This window comes from Podarcis erhardii (assembly GCF_964252035.2).
Source record: "Podarcis erhardii genome assembly, chromosome: 1".
NCBI lineage: Eukaryota > Metazoa > Chordata > Lepidosauria > Squamata > Lacertidae > Podarcis > Podarcis erhardii.
This window is the reverse complement of record NC_138497.1, coordinates 31,800,175-31,816,312: the sequence shown is the minus strand read 5'-3', so window position 1 is coordinate 31,816,312 and position 16,138 is coordinate 31,800,175. Positions and strand designations below refer to the sequence as shown.

Genomic DNA, 16,138 nt, shown 5'->3' with positions numbered 1-16,138 from the left:
TGCAAGACGTTTTCGTCTTGCAAAGCAAGCCCATAGGGAAATTCGTCTTGCGAAGCAACTCAAGAAACGGAAAACCCTTTCGTCTTGCGCGTTTTTCATCTAGCGAGGCATTCGTCTTGCAGGGCACCACTGTATGTGATCTGCCTCATTCTAGATCAGTTCAGATGTAATGCCAAATCACGGGGGCTATGTGAACAAGCTCTGTCTTGACATGTCGTCGTCCCCGGTCCATTTTATTAAATAAAAAGCCATAGCCTGATGTTGTAGCCAAGGCAAGAAAACTATAGTTTGCCCACAACCCTCAGACTGATTTGTCATCTTGGTTTGCAAGCAAACTAGTTTGCCTGGTTTAGAAGTGAAAGTGAACTATGACTTCAAGCTCTGCATCTGTTGGGAAGATTTTGGAGTGTGCCTACATTAGATGTTTTAAATGTTATGCTGTCCCCTTGAGGGATTTAGGTAGCCAAAAACAGGAAAGAGATTGGGGATCTTTGAAGGCAGCAGTCACAATAGTCTGCCATAGTTATATTTTATGTAGCAGGGATACTACTTGTTCCCCACCCCTTCAAGGCAAAATGGCTTCATACAACTCAAAACACACAGTATTATTTTTTAGTCAATTCCCCCAACCAAAAACAGTTCTTTATTATTATTTTTTAAATGGGAGAGACAAAGGAAGATGTCTGAGGGTGCTATGGCACCCACAAAGGAAGATGTCTGAGGGTGCTATGGCACCCACAAGTGTCATGTTCCTAAACAAAAAGCAGTGTAGGCGCGTCCTTCTCCGCTCCTCTCCCCACAGTTTGAGTGCTCTTGGGATGCTGCAGTTGGCAATATGTTCATGGGGTGCTAATGCAGATTTTTCTACTCTTGAAACATTGGATTGAAGCACAGCTGCAGTGGTATAAAAGGTAAAGGTACCCCTGCCCGTACAGGCCAGTTGTGTCCGACTCTGGGGTTGCGTGCTCATCTCGCTGGGAGCCAGCGCTGTCCGAATACACTTCCGGGTCACATGGCCAGCGTGACGAAGCTGCTCTGGCGAGCCAGTACCAGCGCAGCACACGGAAACGCCGTTACCTTCCCGCTATAAAGCGGTACCTATTTATCTACTTGCACTTAGGAGTGCTTTCGAACTGCTAGGTGGGCAGGAGCTGGGACCGTACGACGGGAGCTCACCCCACCGCGGGGATTCGAACCGCCGACCATACGATCGGCAAGTCCTAGGCACTGAGGTTTTACCCACAGTGCCACCCGCGTCCCAGCAGTGGTATATAGGTACCTAAAAAGCTCGATTTAAACCAAAGCAATAGTTAGCTCTGTGACTCGTATTGTGTTGGCTGATGGTTGGTGTACTTTCTGCCGTGCCTCTGCACCTGCTCTCAAGTTTTAATGGGACAGAACTAGAAAATACTTTATTAGTCAAAAGCATCTCATAGGAGGAAGAGAGCAAACTCTGTAGTTTGTAGAGGTACCTGGAGGTCTTGAGCATTCCAAGGAAATTAAATAATCTAGGTTCTCATGTATGTCCTCCTATCAATTTGGGTACCCTTTCTAGCCTGCAACAGGTGAATAGCACTGGTAGCAACAGGGGAAGTAGTCTTACAATCAGCTTCTCTGTACGAAAGCCTGTGAATCAGACCCACTTGCTTTACCAAACGTAATCACCATCCATAGCAGACATACTAATCTCAAGCAGTTGTCTTGCGAGAAGTATATACAATGTCAAGTGCTACTATAAAGCATCAGGATTGAAAAACCTATTTATTATTATTAAGATCATTGGTTCTGGTCTGTTTGTTCTATGTGAGCTATACACTTTATCACTGTACAGCTATGATGTGAGTAAGAGGCCTGAAATGTTTTCAGATGAGAAGTCAGCTGCTGAATATGTCCTGTGTCCATCCTATACAGTGGTACCTTGGGTTGCAGACGCGTCGGGTTACAGACTCCGCTAACCCAGAAATAGTACCTCGGGTTAAGAACTTTGCTTCAGGATGAGAACAGAAATTGTGACGGCAGCAGGAGGCCCCATTAGCTAAAGTGGTACCTCAGGTTAAGAACAGTTTCAGGACCTCCAGAACGAATTAAGTTCTTAACCCGAGGTACCACTGTATATGCTCATTGGGGATTGATTTGCAATTTCTACTTGGGCTAAAGAAGCAAACAGTTTCTCAATTTAAGTTTAGAAATGTGTGTGGAAGGAGTTGGGCTACTGTTGAGAACAGCTACTGCAGCTGCCCAGAAATCTATCTATACATACTATACAAAGAAAAATGGTATTGAACTATGTTGCAGTGTTTAGCCATTGGAACCTAGAATACGTAGACTAGGACCTAAACAGCTCAGTGTGTATGACTCACATAGGAAGTACAGTGGCTGCTTCCAGGAAGGCTTAGCTGTTCCCGAAAGAAAAATGGGCTACATATTATTGCCATCAAGTATTTTAGAATAAGGCTGAAGGGTGTTACCTCCACTGTTCCAAAGCAATTCTCATGATGTGTGAAAGACTCCTGGTACCTCTTAAAAAGGGTAGGCAGGGCCACATTTTTTTAGTTGACATACACAGCCTACAAGAAGAAGAAGAAGAGTTTGGATTGGATATCCTGCCTTTCACTCCCTTTAAGGAGTCTCAAAACGGCTAACATTCTCCTTTCCCTTCCTCCCCCACAACAAACACTCTGTGAGGTGAGTGGGGCTGAGAGACTTCCAAGAAGTGTGGCTGGCCCAAGGTCACCCAGAGGCTGCACGTGGAGGAGCGGAGACGCGAACCCAGTTCCCCAGATTATGAGACTACCGCTCTTAACCCCTACACCACACTGGCTCTCCAAAACAACAGTATTTCCCATCCTTACACTTACAACCACACACAGTGCACCCATCACCTTTGAACCAGTTCTGAAGATAGTGTCGTGTGCATATTTTGTGCCAGAAACCAGTCATATTTTACACACCTTGGCTTGCATGTTTTTCCAGCATACCTTGCATAGGAAGGTACCTCGTCTACCTGTAGTGGTGAGCTGCCTCAGCTGGTGGAAGCCAAGCTCCACCTTTGCATGGGCATTACAATAGAACCAGCTAGCAGTGTTGCTAAAGATCGCACGCAAGTGCTTGGTTGTGCTGAGAGTCTTTTATTTTAAAAGGTTCATTGGCATGGAACATGGAAGATCCACAGAGAGCAATCGCAAGAAGAGCCTTTTGCTCACTTCCCCTCTGCATAAGAGCTCGTCTCCATTCTGCAGAAGAAGCCAAGTGCAACATGCAAGCTGTGAACTATACAGATTGTAATCCAAGACTTCCGCCTAGGGTACTTAAGCAGAAAAGCACTGGTAAACTGGGGTCAAGCAGGTATAGGAAGAAGATGCTTCGAGGTTAAAGTGGGGAGGAGACACAGCTGATACGTGATAGAGTAGATACTGCTGTGGGACGAGGAACGTCGCTGGAAAGCTCAACTGAATTGGCAGTTGGGGAACAAGCAAGTAGAACGTATGGGGGGAAGCTACCTTTGGCCATGTCTGATTTGGGGAAACTGATCATGTAGAGCAGGCATGTCCAGCTCTCGAGAGACTGCGATCTACTCCCACTATAAAAAACTGCAGTGATCTACTCATTGGACTGACCAAAGTTGTTGAGCAGGGATGCCCAGAGATCGACCAGTTGGACATGCCTGGTGTAGAGTAAGCTATGTTGAGAGCGTCAATAAAGGGCTTGATGTTTTGGTTCTGCAAGCAAACCATACCTAGACAGTTCTGTTCGCTCTTAATCTTAGGGTTATGGGTTCCAGCCCCATGTTGGGCAAAAGTTTCCTGCTTTGCAGGGGGTTGGAACCCTTGTGGTCCCTTCCACCTCTACAATTCTGTGAATCTATTGCAGGGGTAGCCAACATGATGCCTTCCAACTGCTCAGAATTGCCATCTGGGATCATCCCTGACTTCTGGTCATGCTGACTGAGGATGGTGGGAGCTGGATTCCAGCAACATGTGGGAAGGGAGGATGCTGGCTACGTCAGCCTTACAAGATGCTCATAATCTTAGTTCATGCTTTGAAGGTTAACTCCAGCAGGCTAAATCTTCCAAAGCTGAATTTGATCCCTTTAGCTGCTATTGGCATATAGCTAGGAAGCAGAATAGGAGCAACTCAAAGCTGAAAAATCTACAGCCAAGCTCTGTGGATTTCCCCCTGAGCAACAGCGCTATTGGCACCACCCAGGTCCACAAGACCCGGGATATGTATGTATTTATTTATTTATTCATTCATTCATTTAGGAGGCAAGTGCTTCTAGAAGGATTTGGGTTTTCCATCTGGCAGGGACACAATCCAGCAGATAAAACAGCCGGGTTCTGCATTCTGGAAGCACAGCTCCACACCATCCCCCAAATCTCTTTGGTTCTTCTTATGCAACTAACTTGTTCCATTGGATGGTGCTGAAGAAAGGGTGTGCCTTGATCCTGTTCACTCCCTCTTCGCCAGAGCCTAAACGTTGCTTGGGATCATATTGCAGCAGCTGGGAAGAGAATGAGAGATGGTAGTTCAGACTCCAAATGCACACTATCACAGCCATCCTCCAATTCTAATGCTAACTGGCCAGCATTCTCACCTCGGAGACTAGGGATGAAGCAGATTGGCTGAGCTTTTCTGGAAGATAAACCTTGGTGTGAGGATGAATCCCTGAGGGGTGATTCTGGGCTAAAGACTAAGAGATAAACAGAGCTATTAAAACCAGGCTATCCTGCAGCAAAGGCTGCTAATGCTAAGGATAACTGTTCTGAAAATAACCCAGTTTGCCCATGCCAACTAAGTAAGCAGTAGACTCCATGGTGCAGTCGATCCACGTCAACAAAATTTACACTTTGCAGCAAAGAAGGGAGAGATAACGAGGTTCAAATGCAGTTTGTCATGCTCCTAATCAACATCACTTTGTGTAGCACCACTATCGCCATTAGAACGCTTTCTGTTTTCCTAATACTGGCTTGCCAATCTAGATATGACAGTTTTAGTTACTCACAGTTCCACTCAGTAACTCGTAGAGCAGCGCCCCAAAGCTCCACCAGTCGCAAGCTTCGGTCAGCTCAGAAATTCCACCCACCTCTGCAGAGAAAAAGAGTGTGAATTACAGCAACAGAAAGACCATGCCAGAAGCCCTTATCTCCTGTAACCATCTGGGCAAGAGGCTTTAAAAGGACTGTAGTCACAAAGAGAGGTGTCTGAGGTCAGGCCAGCTTGCCTGTTTTATTGCATTTAAGAGCATTTATAAATAAACATTTCCAAGTGGGGTATAATATAAAAGCAGTATTATGTAAACAAAAATACAAACCCAAACCAATAAAACAGCATAAAATGACTTAAAAGCATATAAAAGAAATAAATGGGGGGAGGGTGATATTTCTTTCCTCTTGCCCCCATCTGTCAAGGGAAGAGCAAATGTCTTCATTACCTGGAGCACAGTATAAGTCTTCCAGTGCCTCATTGCAACACTGTGGTTCCACCTCGGTCCACTGGCCAAAGTATGTGAGATGGATGTGACCTACGAACCCACAGAAATGGCAAGAGCAGTTATGCAAAGCAAAGTAAAACAGGAGGCATCAGAAGCCCCTAGTCACGTTTCTGAACACAGACAAATCCCCATTTGAGTTGCGAATCTCAGAAACTGCCCTCGGGTTTAAGTCTTGGGCACCTGTTTTATTAAACGACAATGTGTGCTGTCTATTCACAGCTCCCCTGTAAGCCGAAGGAAATAAACAGGAAATCTAAACAAACAAGTGATGTTATTTAGCAGAACCAAAATGCTGATTATGGGACTGAACTGAGATATAGACCTGAGGACAGGGAAGCTTTTGTCACAGTACAGAAAAATGACATGCTCAGTTGGTAAAGCACAAGACTTAATCTCAGGTCATGGGTTTGAGCCAATTGGACAAAGTTTTCTGCATTGCAGGGAGACTAGATGACTAGATGATCCTTGTGGTCCCTTCTAACTCAGATTCTAAGTTCATTCATCTCTTACCCCACAGGTGTATGTGAGAGTGTGTCTTGGTGTCAGCCACTTTCCTCTGAGGGAATTTGGCCCTGGGAGTGAGCTCTCCCTGCCCCTCACAAAAGAGATTGTTATTTGTTTTTCTGTAATCTCACAAAACATAAGGGAGAGGGAGCTGGAATGTTTTCCCAATGAAACCAAATGCTCCACAGCTACCAAATACGGCAGACTAGAGTTTTCATTCAGACCCTTCTTGGGAGAAAACGTACCAGTATCATCCAGCAGTAGGTTTCGTGGGTTGAGGTCCTGGCATAGGATCCCCTGCTGGTGGAGACCCTCCAAAGCCAAAACCAGTTCAGCTGCCCAAAGTTGGATCTGGTCCTCACTTACATCCCAGGCCCCAAGGCTGTCCCTGTGCGCAGCCTGGTGCGCTGCAGACCCATATTGCCTTGGTGCTAGCTGGTTTATGTGCTGTTTATGCTCAGTAGTCAACTCTTCCTGCAAAAGGCTCCCTTCTTTCATTTGTGTCACATTCTGTTGGTTCTCCTGACCACACGGGTTCTGCTGAAGAATTGCAGGATGCGCCTGTCTTTGGCCAGCTGGAGAATGCGCAAGCTGTGCTATTCGGTGACATGGAGCTTCTGTTTTTGACATGCATCCTCTTCCTGTCTCTGAGACATGTTGGCTAGATCTCTCGCCTGCATGTGGTTTTGGCTCCTGCTGTGTGGTAGCTCTCTCAGATATGCTGCTGATGCTATCAGTTCTGATAAGTGAGTCACACGACCTGAAAGTCCTCTGGTTGACCAAGCAGCGATGCCCCCAGTGCGCTGGTTTCAAATTAGACTGTGTAGACAAAGTGTGCGTTGCACTTAAATGCTTCCCTCCAATAATGCCCCATGGTCCAACTGCAGGTCCAACATGCCACTTCTCGTTAGTTGATGTTCTCACATGCATATGGTCAAGGGACTTCTTCCGAGGCAACGAGTGGTCACCACTTCTGAACACATTTACAGCAGTAGGGATCTGGCTAGCACTGTTTTCAGGGTAGAAATTGCCGCTCTGCTGGGACACAGAATCGGCTTCTTGAGGGTTTCCTGTGACCCCTTCTTCACTGGTGTGATTCAAGACCAAGCTGAGCTTTGCATTTGATGTATTGGTGGTGCTGGAGGATTTATGATGGAAACAATTCTGTGAGCGAAGATGGGACCAGAGGGTCCCCCCTGTGGGAAAAAGGAAGAAGGGCTTCTCAGAAACATGCCAACTCCAGTTCCCCAACAGCTGTGCCTCCTCTTCCATTATCCCTTCTACTACAGTTGCCTGCTAGCCTGATACCAGGCCGCAGAGAATATGAGGGTTGAGAGGACAGAGAGAAGGCAAAATGGTTCAGTTGATCTCTTACTGAACCAGCTCTATTAGGAGGATCAGGCAGCAAGCTTTCAAACCGCACAGAGAAGCTTTTCCTCCCCCCGGCAGGATTAACAAAAGCTTAAGTGTTCCCAATTTTATTCCTGCCTGAAGAAAAATGATGTGCAATTCAAAAGGCTGCTAACCTACTATATGTCTGCAGTCAGGCCGGCAGAGGTATTAGCTAAATTCAGAATGCACAGGATAACTGTGCATTCAAACAACTCTCAGAGGAAGAAGCAATCAAAGTTTCTGGTGAGATAATTTCTCAGACGCCACATGCCCAAAAGTTTCCCACCCACCTCACGTTAAGAAGGATAGAGTGGATGACCTGCAACCATAAACATGTGTAACAAGCTGCTATAGGGTGACTACAAACCACAAAGCCAGCTGGGATTTAATGGAGAATGGCAGAAAAGAAATCACACAAAAAACCCAAACTGGATGGTTCCAATGTTATATTTCTGTAACTTGCAGAAATGCTGCGGGGGAAACCTAAAAATCCTGTTCCTCAGACTAGTGCCTGATAGCATTGATCTATTAAAAGACTTGCATAATGGGTCCCTTTTCATCCAGATCTGTTCTAGCAACAATAAGTTTGGACTACAACAACATAACATCTGACCTGATCTGCAGGAAGTGAAATACCGTATTTTTCCATGTATAAGACTATATTTTTTCCTAAATTTTTGAAGTTTAAAATAAGGGGTTGTCTTATACACGGATAGTGCACAGTACATTTTCTTAATTTTGGGATAAAAAAATAGAGGGCGTCTTATACATGGGGGAGTCTTATACATGGAAAAATACGGTATTTTGTACAGGATGGTTGGTACTCCAATTCCCTGCTATCATAAAACCAATCTGCTCTACGTGCAAGTGCACACAATTCCCAGTTCCCTGAAGGAGAAATTAGTTTACAGTTGAGTTATCCTCTACAATGAATTTTTCATCTTCCTGTACTAGATGCTACACTCAAGGTATCTCAGAGAGTTATTTGGTTCACGGACAGAAATAATTCTACTATCCACTCTTTCCCCTTATTGCACACTGATAAATCTTAGTCCGACTTAGTCTTAGTACTTTGCATGATCTCCAATTTGCCCAAAGGTCTCATTTTGTATTAAAAAGCAAATAAAGCCATGTTGGCCCATGATAAGAAAAACAACCCAAAACTCACAGTCGGGCAAGACTTTCATTAGGACCAAGTAAATTTAGCAACAAACGCAAAACTCAAGCACTCAAAAGATTTACCCAGGTGAGGCTGGGAAATAGGAGCGGGGAAATGGCAAACCCTTTAACACTCACCTTTCACGTGCTCCAGGTGGAGGAAGACAGAGTCCTCACTTACAGAGTAGCACAGCAATTCAACCATAAAGGGGATTCCATGTGGGATGATTGTCTGCCTTTCACGGGTCTCCACGTGCGATTTGGGGAGGCTCTGGAAGGGAACACAGAACCAAGAGATGTGGGTTGGCTGTCTGAATGCCGTTTGGCCAGAAGAGCCCAGCAGCCTCTTCCAGTGTGGCAAAGGCCCCCTTACCACCCACTGTATTATAGAACACAGTTGGAAACTAATCTGTAAAAGTCCAAAGCGTGCAGAATATACAGGAGCCCTGCATGTTTTCCATTTAAGTACTCTGGAGCAGTAAATGATTATCTGAGAAATATTTTTCTATAGACTCTCCCTTTCCAGCATTGGCCCTGTACCTGAATTAGGCAATTTGTTATTGCTGAAGAATTTCATTGTTGCCCCAAAATACCTCTGGTTTTATTTGCAAGTGATTCCATACTGGAAAACTTTGAATTGAAAGGCAGGCATTATTTAAATACATTAAAAGTGCTTGTTTATTTCAGGTATTAATAAATTACTTAATGTTCAAAATTCCCAAGTGGGTTTAAAACAACAACACATATACAAGAATAATAAGAATTAAAACTGATCCTGGAAATAGAAAACTGCCTGCTGAAATAGGAAAGTCATTGTCAAGCACCAAAGTTCAGCATGGGACGCCCTTTTACTGCAGCCAAGGTTCCCCCTTATTTCTTAGCATTCCTTTGGTGCAAGTGCTTCTGTAGCTTAGGAAGAGCAAAGGGACTAATAGAGGCCTGATGCTATTGGCCAAGCAACTTCTCAACAGTAAACAGAAGGGGGTGGCAGATACATAGAGTCTGTGGAGAAAAGGCTCTGCTATCTTGCCCTCTGTTTAGCCTGAGTGAGGCAAGCACATTTTCCAGCTTAGCTGAGTCCACAAGCTCAGAATAGGTTTGGCCTGGCAGGTAGAAGGCGAAATCCCAGTAATTTCCACCAGTGATAACCATCTTCACCTGCTCACATCAGGTGCTTACATCTCCTCAGCTCCCACAAAGGGGTTACACTAGTTACCTGATTGGCTGAAAGAGTGCCAGATGTCACTCAGCCCAACATGGGGAGGAAGCCCTTAAAAAAGGGACTAGTAAAATAGTCCCTTTGTCCCTCACATTCCATCATGAGTTCCCTCACCTCCTCAGGTTTCATCGTCCATTTGGATAACCCTGTAACTGAGCACCTATGCTTTGTTACTTGTGAGGAGTCCAGAAACCTGCATCTAAGCAACTATGTCAGCATAGATAGATTTGAGCTGAAGGGTTCCTATTATTTCCCAGTCTGCTTTGTCCTCCTGTCTTCATTTTTATTCCTAGTAAAATTTGGCTGCTGGAGTCTGAAGTGTGTTAACACCAAACCCTAAGATTCTCACCAGTTTGTGATTTTACGCACGAGTCTTTGATTCATAAATAGGCTGCCAATTCTTTCATTTAGATTTTAATTTAATTTAAAGCAGCACTTGTATTTGAACATGTATTTGAAGAATAAGCTTTGTTCTTCTAAAAGGAGAAGAAGGCTAGTGATGGATTTGTAAAAGGAATTCCTCAATAGAAAAGGACATGAGCAAAGCTTCACAAATTGGACAGTATAGAGAGATCGGGGCTAGCTATCACCTCACAGATACTAAAGAGAGCAAGGTTGAGCCCAGGAGGGCTTTTTCAAGGCTAGGTTGGTTCTCAGTAACACCATGTCTAGGATTGCCAAAGGGAAGGGAAATAGAGGAAAGGGAGTGAGTGAGAGGAAGGCGGATGCACATACCTTCAGTATAAAGGTTCCCCCAGTAGCAGGGTCTTGCACTATCTGTACCTACAAGCAACAAAAGCACAAGTTAACCACAACAGTGCAATGGTCTGCCTGGTACCCATATGAACCTCAAGGTTTTAGGGTTGGGGAGAATCTCTCTTTATTCTCTCAGGCATTTTAAATCAGTGTTGTTGGTTCTAATTTCCTGCAGCTTTTTAGAGCTTCGGTTGTGTGTGTGTGTGTGGCGCTGCTGTTGTTTCATAGTACTGCTCCTTTTCGTTTTGCTTCTTGTTGTTTTACATGATGAAAACTTGCCTGATGAGATGCATTAAAATTTGATTGACAAACCAGCAGAATCCTGAAGCAGCTAAAGATTGGATTTCATAGGCTGGAGCCAACTCAGTTTGTTGCATGAAGTCATGAGGGTGGCTCTAACACAAGGATAAGGAACTTTAGGCCCTCCAGATGCTGTTGGACTACAGCTGCCCTCAGCCCCAGCCAACATGGCCAATGGTCATCCACTGCAGCAACGTTGGGGGCGGGGGAGATTAATATTTAAGGTTCCCGGGCTTCTTTGGGCTTTTGCTACAATTGCCAGACATGGTTAATCTTCTAGAACACCATTTCAGGTGCAACTAGTTACCTTGTCAATTATTCCTACAACCTTACAGTGCCTCAGGTTCTCCACTGGTGCGCTGAGTGTCCTAATTGGCCGAAAGCGAAGGCTGCTGTAACCCTGTCAATCAATGAAAAATTGAGAAACGTCTTAGTTTGAGAAACTAGGTGGAGTAGAACAAAGGAGACAGTAACAGTACTTGGTGGTTTTTGTTTTTTAAACTGCTGGGAATCCAGCTGCATGTCCCCTATTTCCCCCCCCCCCACAAAAAAATTCTCACCGTTTCAGTGGAGCTTCCATTTCCCAGAGTTCGTTGCAGATGGCAATTGAAGATCTCTTCAGCACGTTTCAAGTACTGGGTGATCTTCCTCTTCACAGCTTCACGGCGCTCCTTATTAGGATCCACTGCATGAGAGGCATTACTCATTCTTAGCTCTCATTTTATGTAGTTCTTTTTAGATCCTCAGCTGTTCCTCACATCACAACATGCCTGGCCCAATAGCCAAGGCTGTGTGTTCCCCACACCTTTAAAAAGCTAGAATTCTGCACCCACAAGCAATCTAAATTCTGCGCCACAAAAAAATGAATTCTGTGACATTTATAAATTCGCTATAAGAAATTACTCAAACATAAGGGTTAAAAAAGAATGGGATTGTTTTAAAAATTATTTGTGTAAACATGGTTCCCAAATCAAAACCTGGATGTGTCTGGAGTAAATTTCACAAACTAAAAGACAATTAGAGGAGATATTCTATATAAATAGAAGGTTGGAAGTATATTAGAACACAGTACAAAAGAAAATGAAATAAAGAGAGATGATGTTAAGATGTAGAGGGAAGTCAATTATGTAGAAGATATGAACATGTATAGAAGAATAAATAGACTATGTACATTTATGTAAAGAAAAGATGACATTTATCTGTAAATTTTAAATTGCTCTCTCTCTATATATATATTCACATAATTTGTATAATTTCACATATTTTTTGCAATATTTTTTCCTCATTTATTCACCCTATGAAGAGCATTCATAAGTTAGCCATGCACCTTTCATGCTTCTATGCTCCACCTACCCCAGGGTCCAATGGTGGACCTTACAGTCTCAAATTCCAGCAGCACCCTGTGTGGTGTCTAATTTTGTCCCACAACCAGCACCTCTGCGCTTCCATTCTACATCATACTTGCGGCATCCCATGTAGCATCCTCGAGGCTCCACACCCAGTAAAAATGAACTGGTTGCACTCCCCTAAATCCCCTTCTGCCAGGATCCCTACATCTTTCACAACCCACCCACTCCACTTCCCCACCGTACCCTGAACCCCATTGAGCAGCACATCCACGCCATTCTTGTAATGGTTGAAAGCTTCTTCGTAGTCCTCGCTCACATCCCGTTCCAAAGCCAGGCGGATCTGCTTGGCCGCATCTACCAGGTAGTCACGCTTCCCAGTTCCATGCGCGTCAACGCCCCCTGGCGCAACCCGGCTTCGGATTTGCTCAAGATATACTCGGGCCTGGGAGAAGGCTCGAGTGCAGGATTCGGAATCCATGCCCAAACCGTTGCTCAGGGGGTCACTCTGCTTAAAAACTGGCCATTCTCAATGAATCCTCACCAGCCTACTTCCTGTAATGCTTGAGACAAAGGCAGAATTAGAGGTAGAGAGAAAGGAAGGGTGAATTAGCAGGTTAGGGAGAAGATTGGGGGTGGGTGCAAAGGGCTACAAATTGGAGCTAGAAAGTGCCAGCACTCAAAAGAGTGGAAAGAGTTTGCAAACAATACAGTCTCTGCAGGAGGTCTGTCTCCTAATGAGAGTTGCCCAGGTATGAGAGTTTTAAGTATTTTGTCAAGGATTAAACACTTGCTTAATCCTTTTTAAACAGGCCTTTGGTTGACCTGATCAACATTCTATAGCATTTTAAAATGTGGCTCTTTTTGGGGGGGGGGGTATTATTGGGTTACAGTCATACCTTGGGATAAATGTGCTTCAAATAATCGTACTTTTCGCCCCATAGGGCGCACCAGCCCATAGGGCGCTCCTAGGTTTTTTTGGGGGGGAAATAAAGAAAAAAAATATATTTCCCCCCCAGGCGCGGGGCTGGGGAAGCCCGAGCTTCCCCTGACCCCAGCCCCCAGAACAGGCTGCTATCCGCAAGCCTAGGGAGCCCGGCAGGAACTCCCGTGGGCTCCCAAGGCTTGCGGATAGCTTCCTGAAGCCTGGAGAGCAAGAGGGGTTGGTGCGCACCGACCCCTCTCGCTCTCCAGGCTTCAGCGAAAGCCTGCATTCGCCCCATAGGACACACACACATTTCCCCTTCATTTTTGGAGGGGGAAAAGTGCGTCCTATAGGGCGAAAAATACGGTAAGTATTTTCAGGTTGCGCTCTGCGGCGACCCAGAAGTAACTTAGTGTGTGGCGACCCAGAAGTAACTTAGTGTGTTACTTCCAGGTTTCGCCACGTGCAAATGCCCAGATGGTCAAAATGACGTCACGTGCATGCGCGGAAGCGGCAAAACGCTTGCTTCAGGATGCAAACGGGGCTCCGGGATGAATCCCATTTGTATCCCGAGATACCACTGTATTGTTTTTATTTTGATTTAATATATTGTGATCTTTTTTGTGAACTGCCCTGAGACCTCAGGGTATAGGGCAGTATATAAATTCAGTAAATAATAATTGCTAATACAACCATGGTATTGAATAAAAGGCACATGCTCATGTCGCAGTAAGCACCCTCTTAGAAGAGGCTTTCCCCTCCTCCTCTAACAGGAGAAAGCCTCTTCTGAAATTGTGCCAACCACCTGTTGTTTCCATAAGTAGATAGCACTAAAAACAATTTAAAAAAAAGAATCTAAGAGTTTAAATCGATTATTCAGACCACATCAACCAACCCAAGGCTGCAACCCTGCTTTTGCCCAGGCCAGGCCTTGGGAAGCAATAGATAGGTGTGATGAAGGTTCACAATAGGTTTCTGCCTCCACCGTTTTTTCTGCAAGCGAAACCCAAGAGGCTGTTTAAGCTCTTGTTCCTCTCGGAGGCAAGCAGACCGGAAACAAAACGGCGGGTGCTAACGGTATGCCACTGGCTGCATGGTTAGCCTCGGGGCCTTTGGACGCTTAGGCCAGGCGGAGCCACAGGCCCGGGAGGGAGCTGCACCGATTCGGACGCTGGACGAGCCACACAGCCAGGACTTGGCTCCCCATTCTCCCTCCGGCGCTAATAAAACTACCAGTGCTGGCACAGCCTCAACTTGGAGAGGGGCAGGAGAAGGGTCGGTGCAGGAATCCCAGAAGCCTTGAAGCAAGGTGCTGTGCTGCTAAGAGAGGGCCATTGTGTGCGGGCATCCGCTGCCGGCCTTAGAAAGGGGGGAAAGGCCTCGCTAGGGAGATGGCCGCACTTGCAACCCCCCCCCCCGCTCCATGGTTGCAGCCAGGATTTTTATTAGGGGGGGGGCAGGACTTTTGTTGGGGGGGGGCAGAACCGACGTGATTTGGACAGTTAAGTATTTCCATTGTTTTACTCGATCTGGAGGGGAGTTGCAGCTCCCCCCCCCCGTGACGCTTAAGGAAGCAGGTGGTGCAAAAGATAAGCTGGAGTGGGGGGGGGGGCGAACCTGGCCTAACCCCCCTCGCCCCCCCCCCCCTTCTCGGCGAAGAACGCGTTGCAACAACCTGCCCGCATCTTTCCCCGGGGTGTGTGTGTGTGTGTGACGTGGGCAGGGCACAGGTGCCTGCGGGGAAGGGGCATCCCGTACCTAAAGGAGTCGTGGTGCCTGAGATGCTGGTCGGAGATGAGGGCGAGGCACGGAATCCCCGGCGGCGGCGGCGCCTCCTTCTCCTCCTTCCATCTCGGCTCGGGGATCCGGCTCGCCGGTGGAAGAGCCAGGTGTCGGAGGATGCAACTTGCGGGGGCTGTGTGGGTGGTCCGCGATTGCAGCGATTGGCTGCGGATGAGCTCACTAGCCGGCCTTTAGAATAAAGCACCAATCCCCGGGCAGCTGGCTCTTAAAGAGGCCGCGTCCCTGTCTGCAGAGCCAGGCTGCGGAGTCCAAGCCTGTCTCCGGGGGTGGGGTGGGGAAATGAAATTAAAACTGTTGGAAATGAAATTAGAAATATTCCTTGGGCTGCCATTTCCCCTAAAGAAGTACGTGATTGTATACATGTATTCACTTTCGATCTCATTTCACTTTGTCCTCCTGGTTTTCGATAGGGACAGAGGACTATGTCAATAAATTCCGTCCCGTTTCCAGAGTCGGTGTTATGGTTTTAGTCCGTGGTAACTACCTCGATTCTCGTAAGCTTGCCATATTCAACAATTGCCTTTCCAAATGACTGCTGGGAAAGGACTAGTGTATTTGTGGGGTGGTGGTCGAAGCCATGTTTCTGCCAAACCTCTCCGTGCGGAACTGAGCTACTGGAAAGGCAATGTACCTAGTGAAAAACGTTTATTCTTTCAACATTATTTCACACGACCCATGCTTTTGTCTGTACCCTGAAGAGCGCAAGATGGTGCCTGCTGGGTCCTGGGCAATGGTCAATACCAGGGGTCAACAACCTTTTTCAGCGGTGGGCCAGTGCACCATCCCTCAGACCATGTGGTTTACTATTTTTTTCTTGGGGGGGGGGAGAAGAAGAACGAATTCCTATGGCCCACAAATAACCCAGAGAGGCATTTTAAATAAAAGGACACATTCTACTCATGTAAATACACACTGATTCCCTGTCCATCCGTGGGTGGGATTGAGAGGACTATTGGGCCCGATCTGGCCTTAGGTTGCCTACCCCTGGTCAATACATTCCAGCATTCTGTTCTCATAATGGCCAGCCAAATGTGTGTAGGAAACCCACCAGCACAGGAGCCTCTCCCCACATTTTTTATTAGGATTTTTGGGGTGGGGTATGTGTGTGATGTGGAGAAAGTGGACAGACAGGTGTGTTTCTCCTGCTTTCAAAGTACTAGAGCCCAAGAAAGCTGAAAAATGTAAGATTCAGGGCAGACAAAAGTACATCATACAACACATGGTTAAAATGTGGAATTCACTGC

General features: G+C 46.0%; 1 protein-coding gene across 2 annotated transcripts; it reads right to left on the bottom strand.

Annotated features, from left to right (window-relative positions):
• Window positions 1-3,633: 3,633 nt before the first annotated feature.
• Window positions 3,634-15,021, bottom strand: RPS6KL1 (ribosomal protein S6 kinase like 1). Of its 2 annotated transcripts, none has more exons than XM_081861339.1 (11): window positions 14,850-15,021; window positions 12,413-12,729; window positions 11,381-11,505; window positions 11,128-11,220; window positions 10,500-10,547; window positions 8,684-8,816; window positions 6,241-7,191; window positions 5,432-5,521; window positions 5,003-5,085; window positions 4,595-4,690; window positions 3,634-4,501 (listed from the first exon to the last, which is right to left on the bottom strand). In XM_081861339.1, exons 2-11 carry the CDS (start codon window positions 12,645-12,647, stop codon window positions 4,391-4,393), a joined length of 1,965 nt encoding a protein of 654 aa, XP_081717465.1. In that variant the 5' UTR covers window positions 12,648-12,729; window positions 14,850-15,021; the 3' UTR covers window positions 3,634-4,390. The 2 variants fall into 2 exon arrangements, with proteins under 2 accessions (XP_081717465.1, XP_081717466.1); XM_081861340.1 differs by having other exon boundaries at window positions 12,413-12,721.
• Between the last annotated feature and the right edge of the window lie 1,117 nt (window positions 15,022-16,138).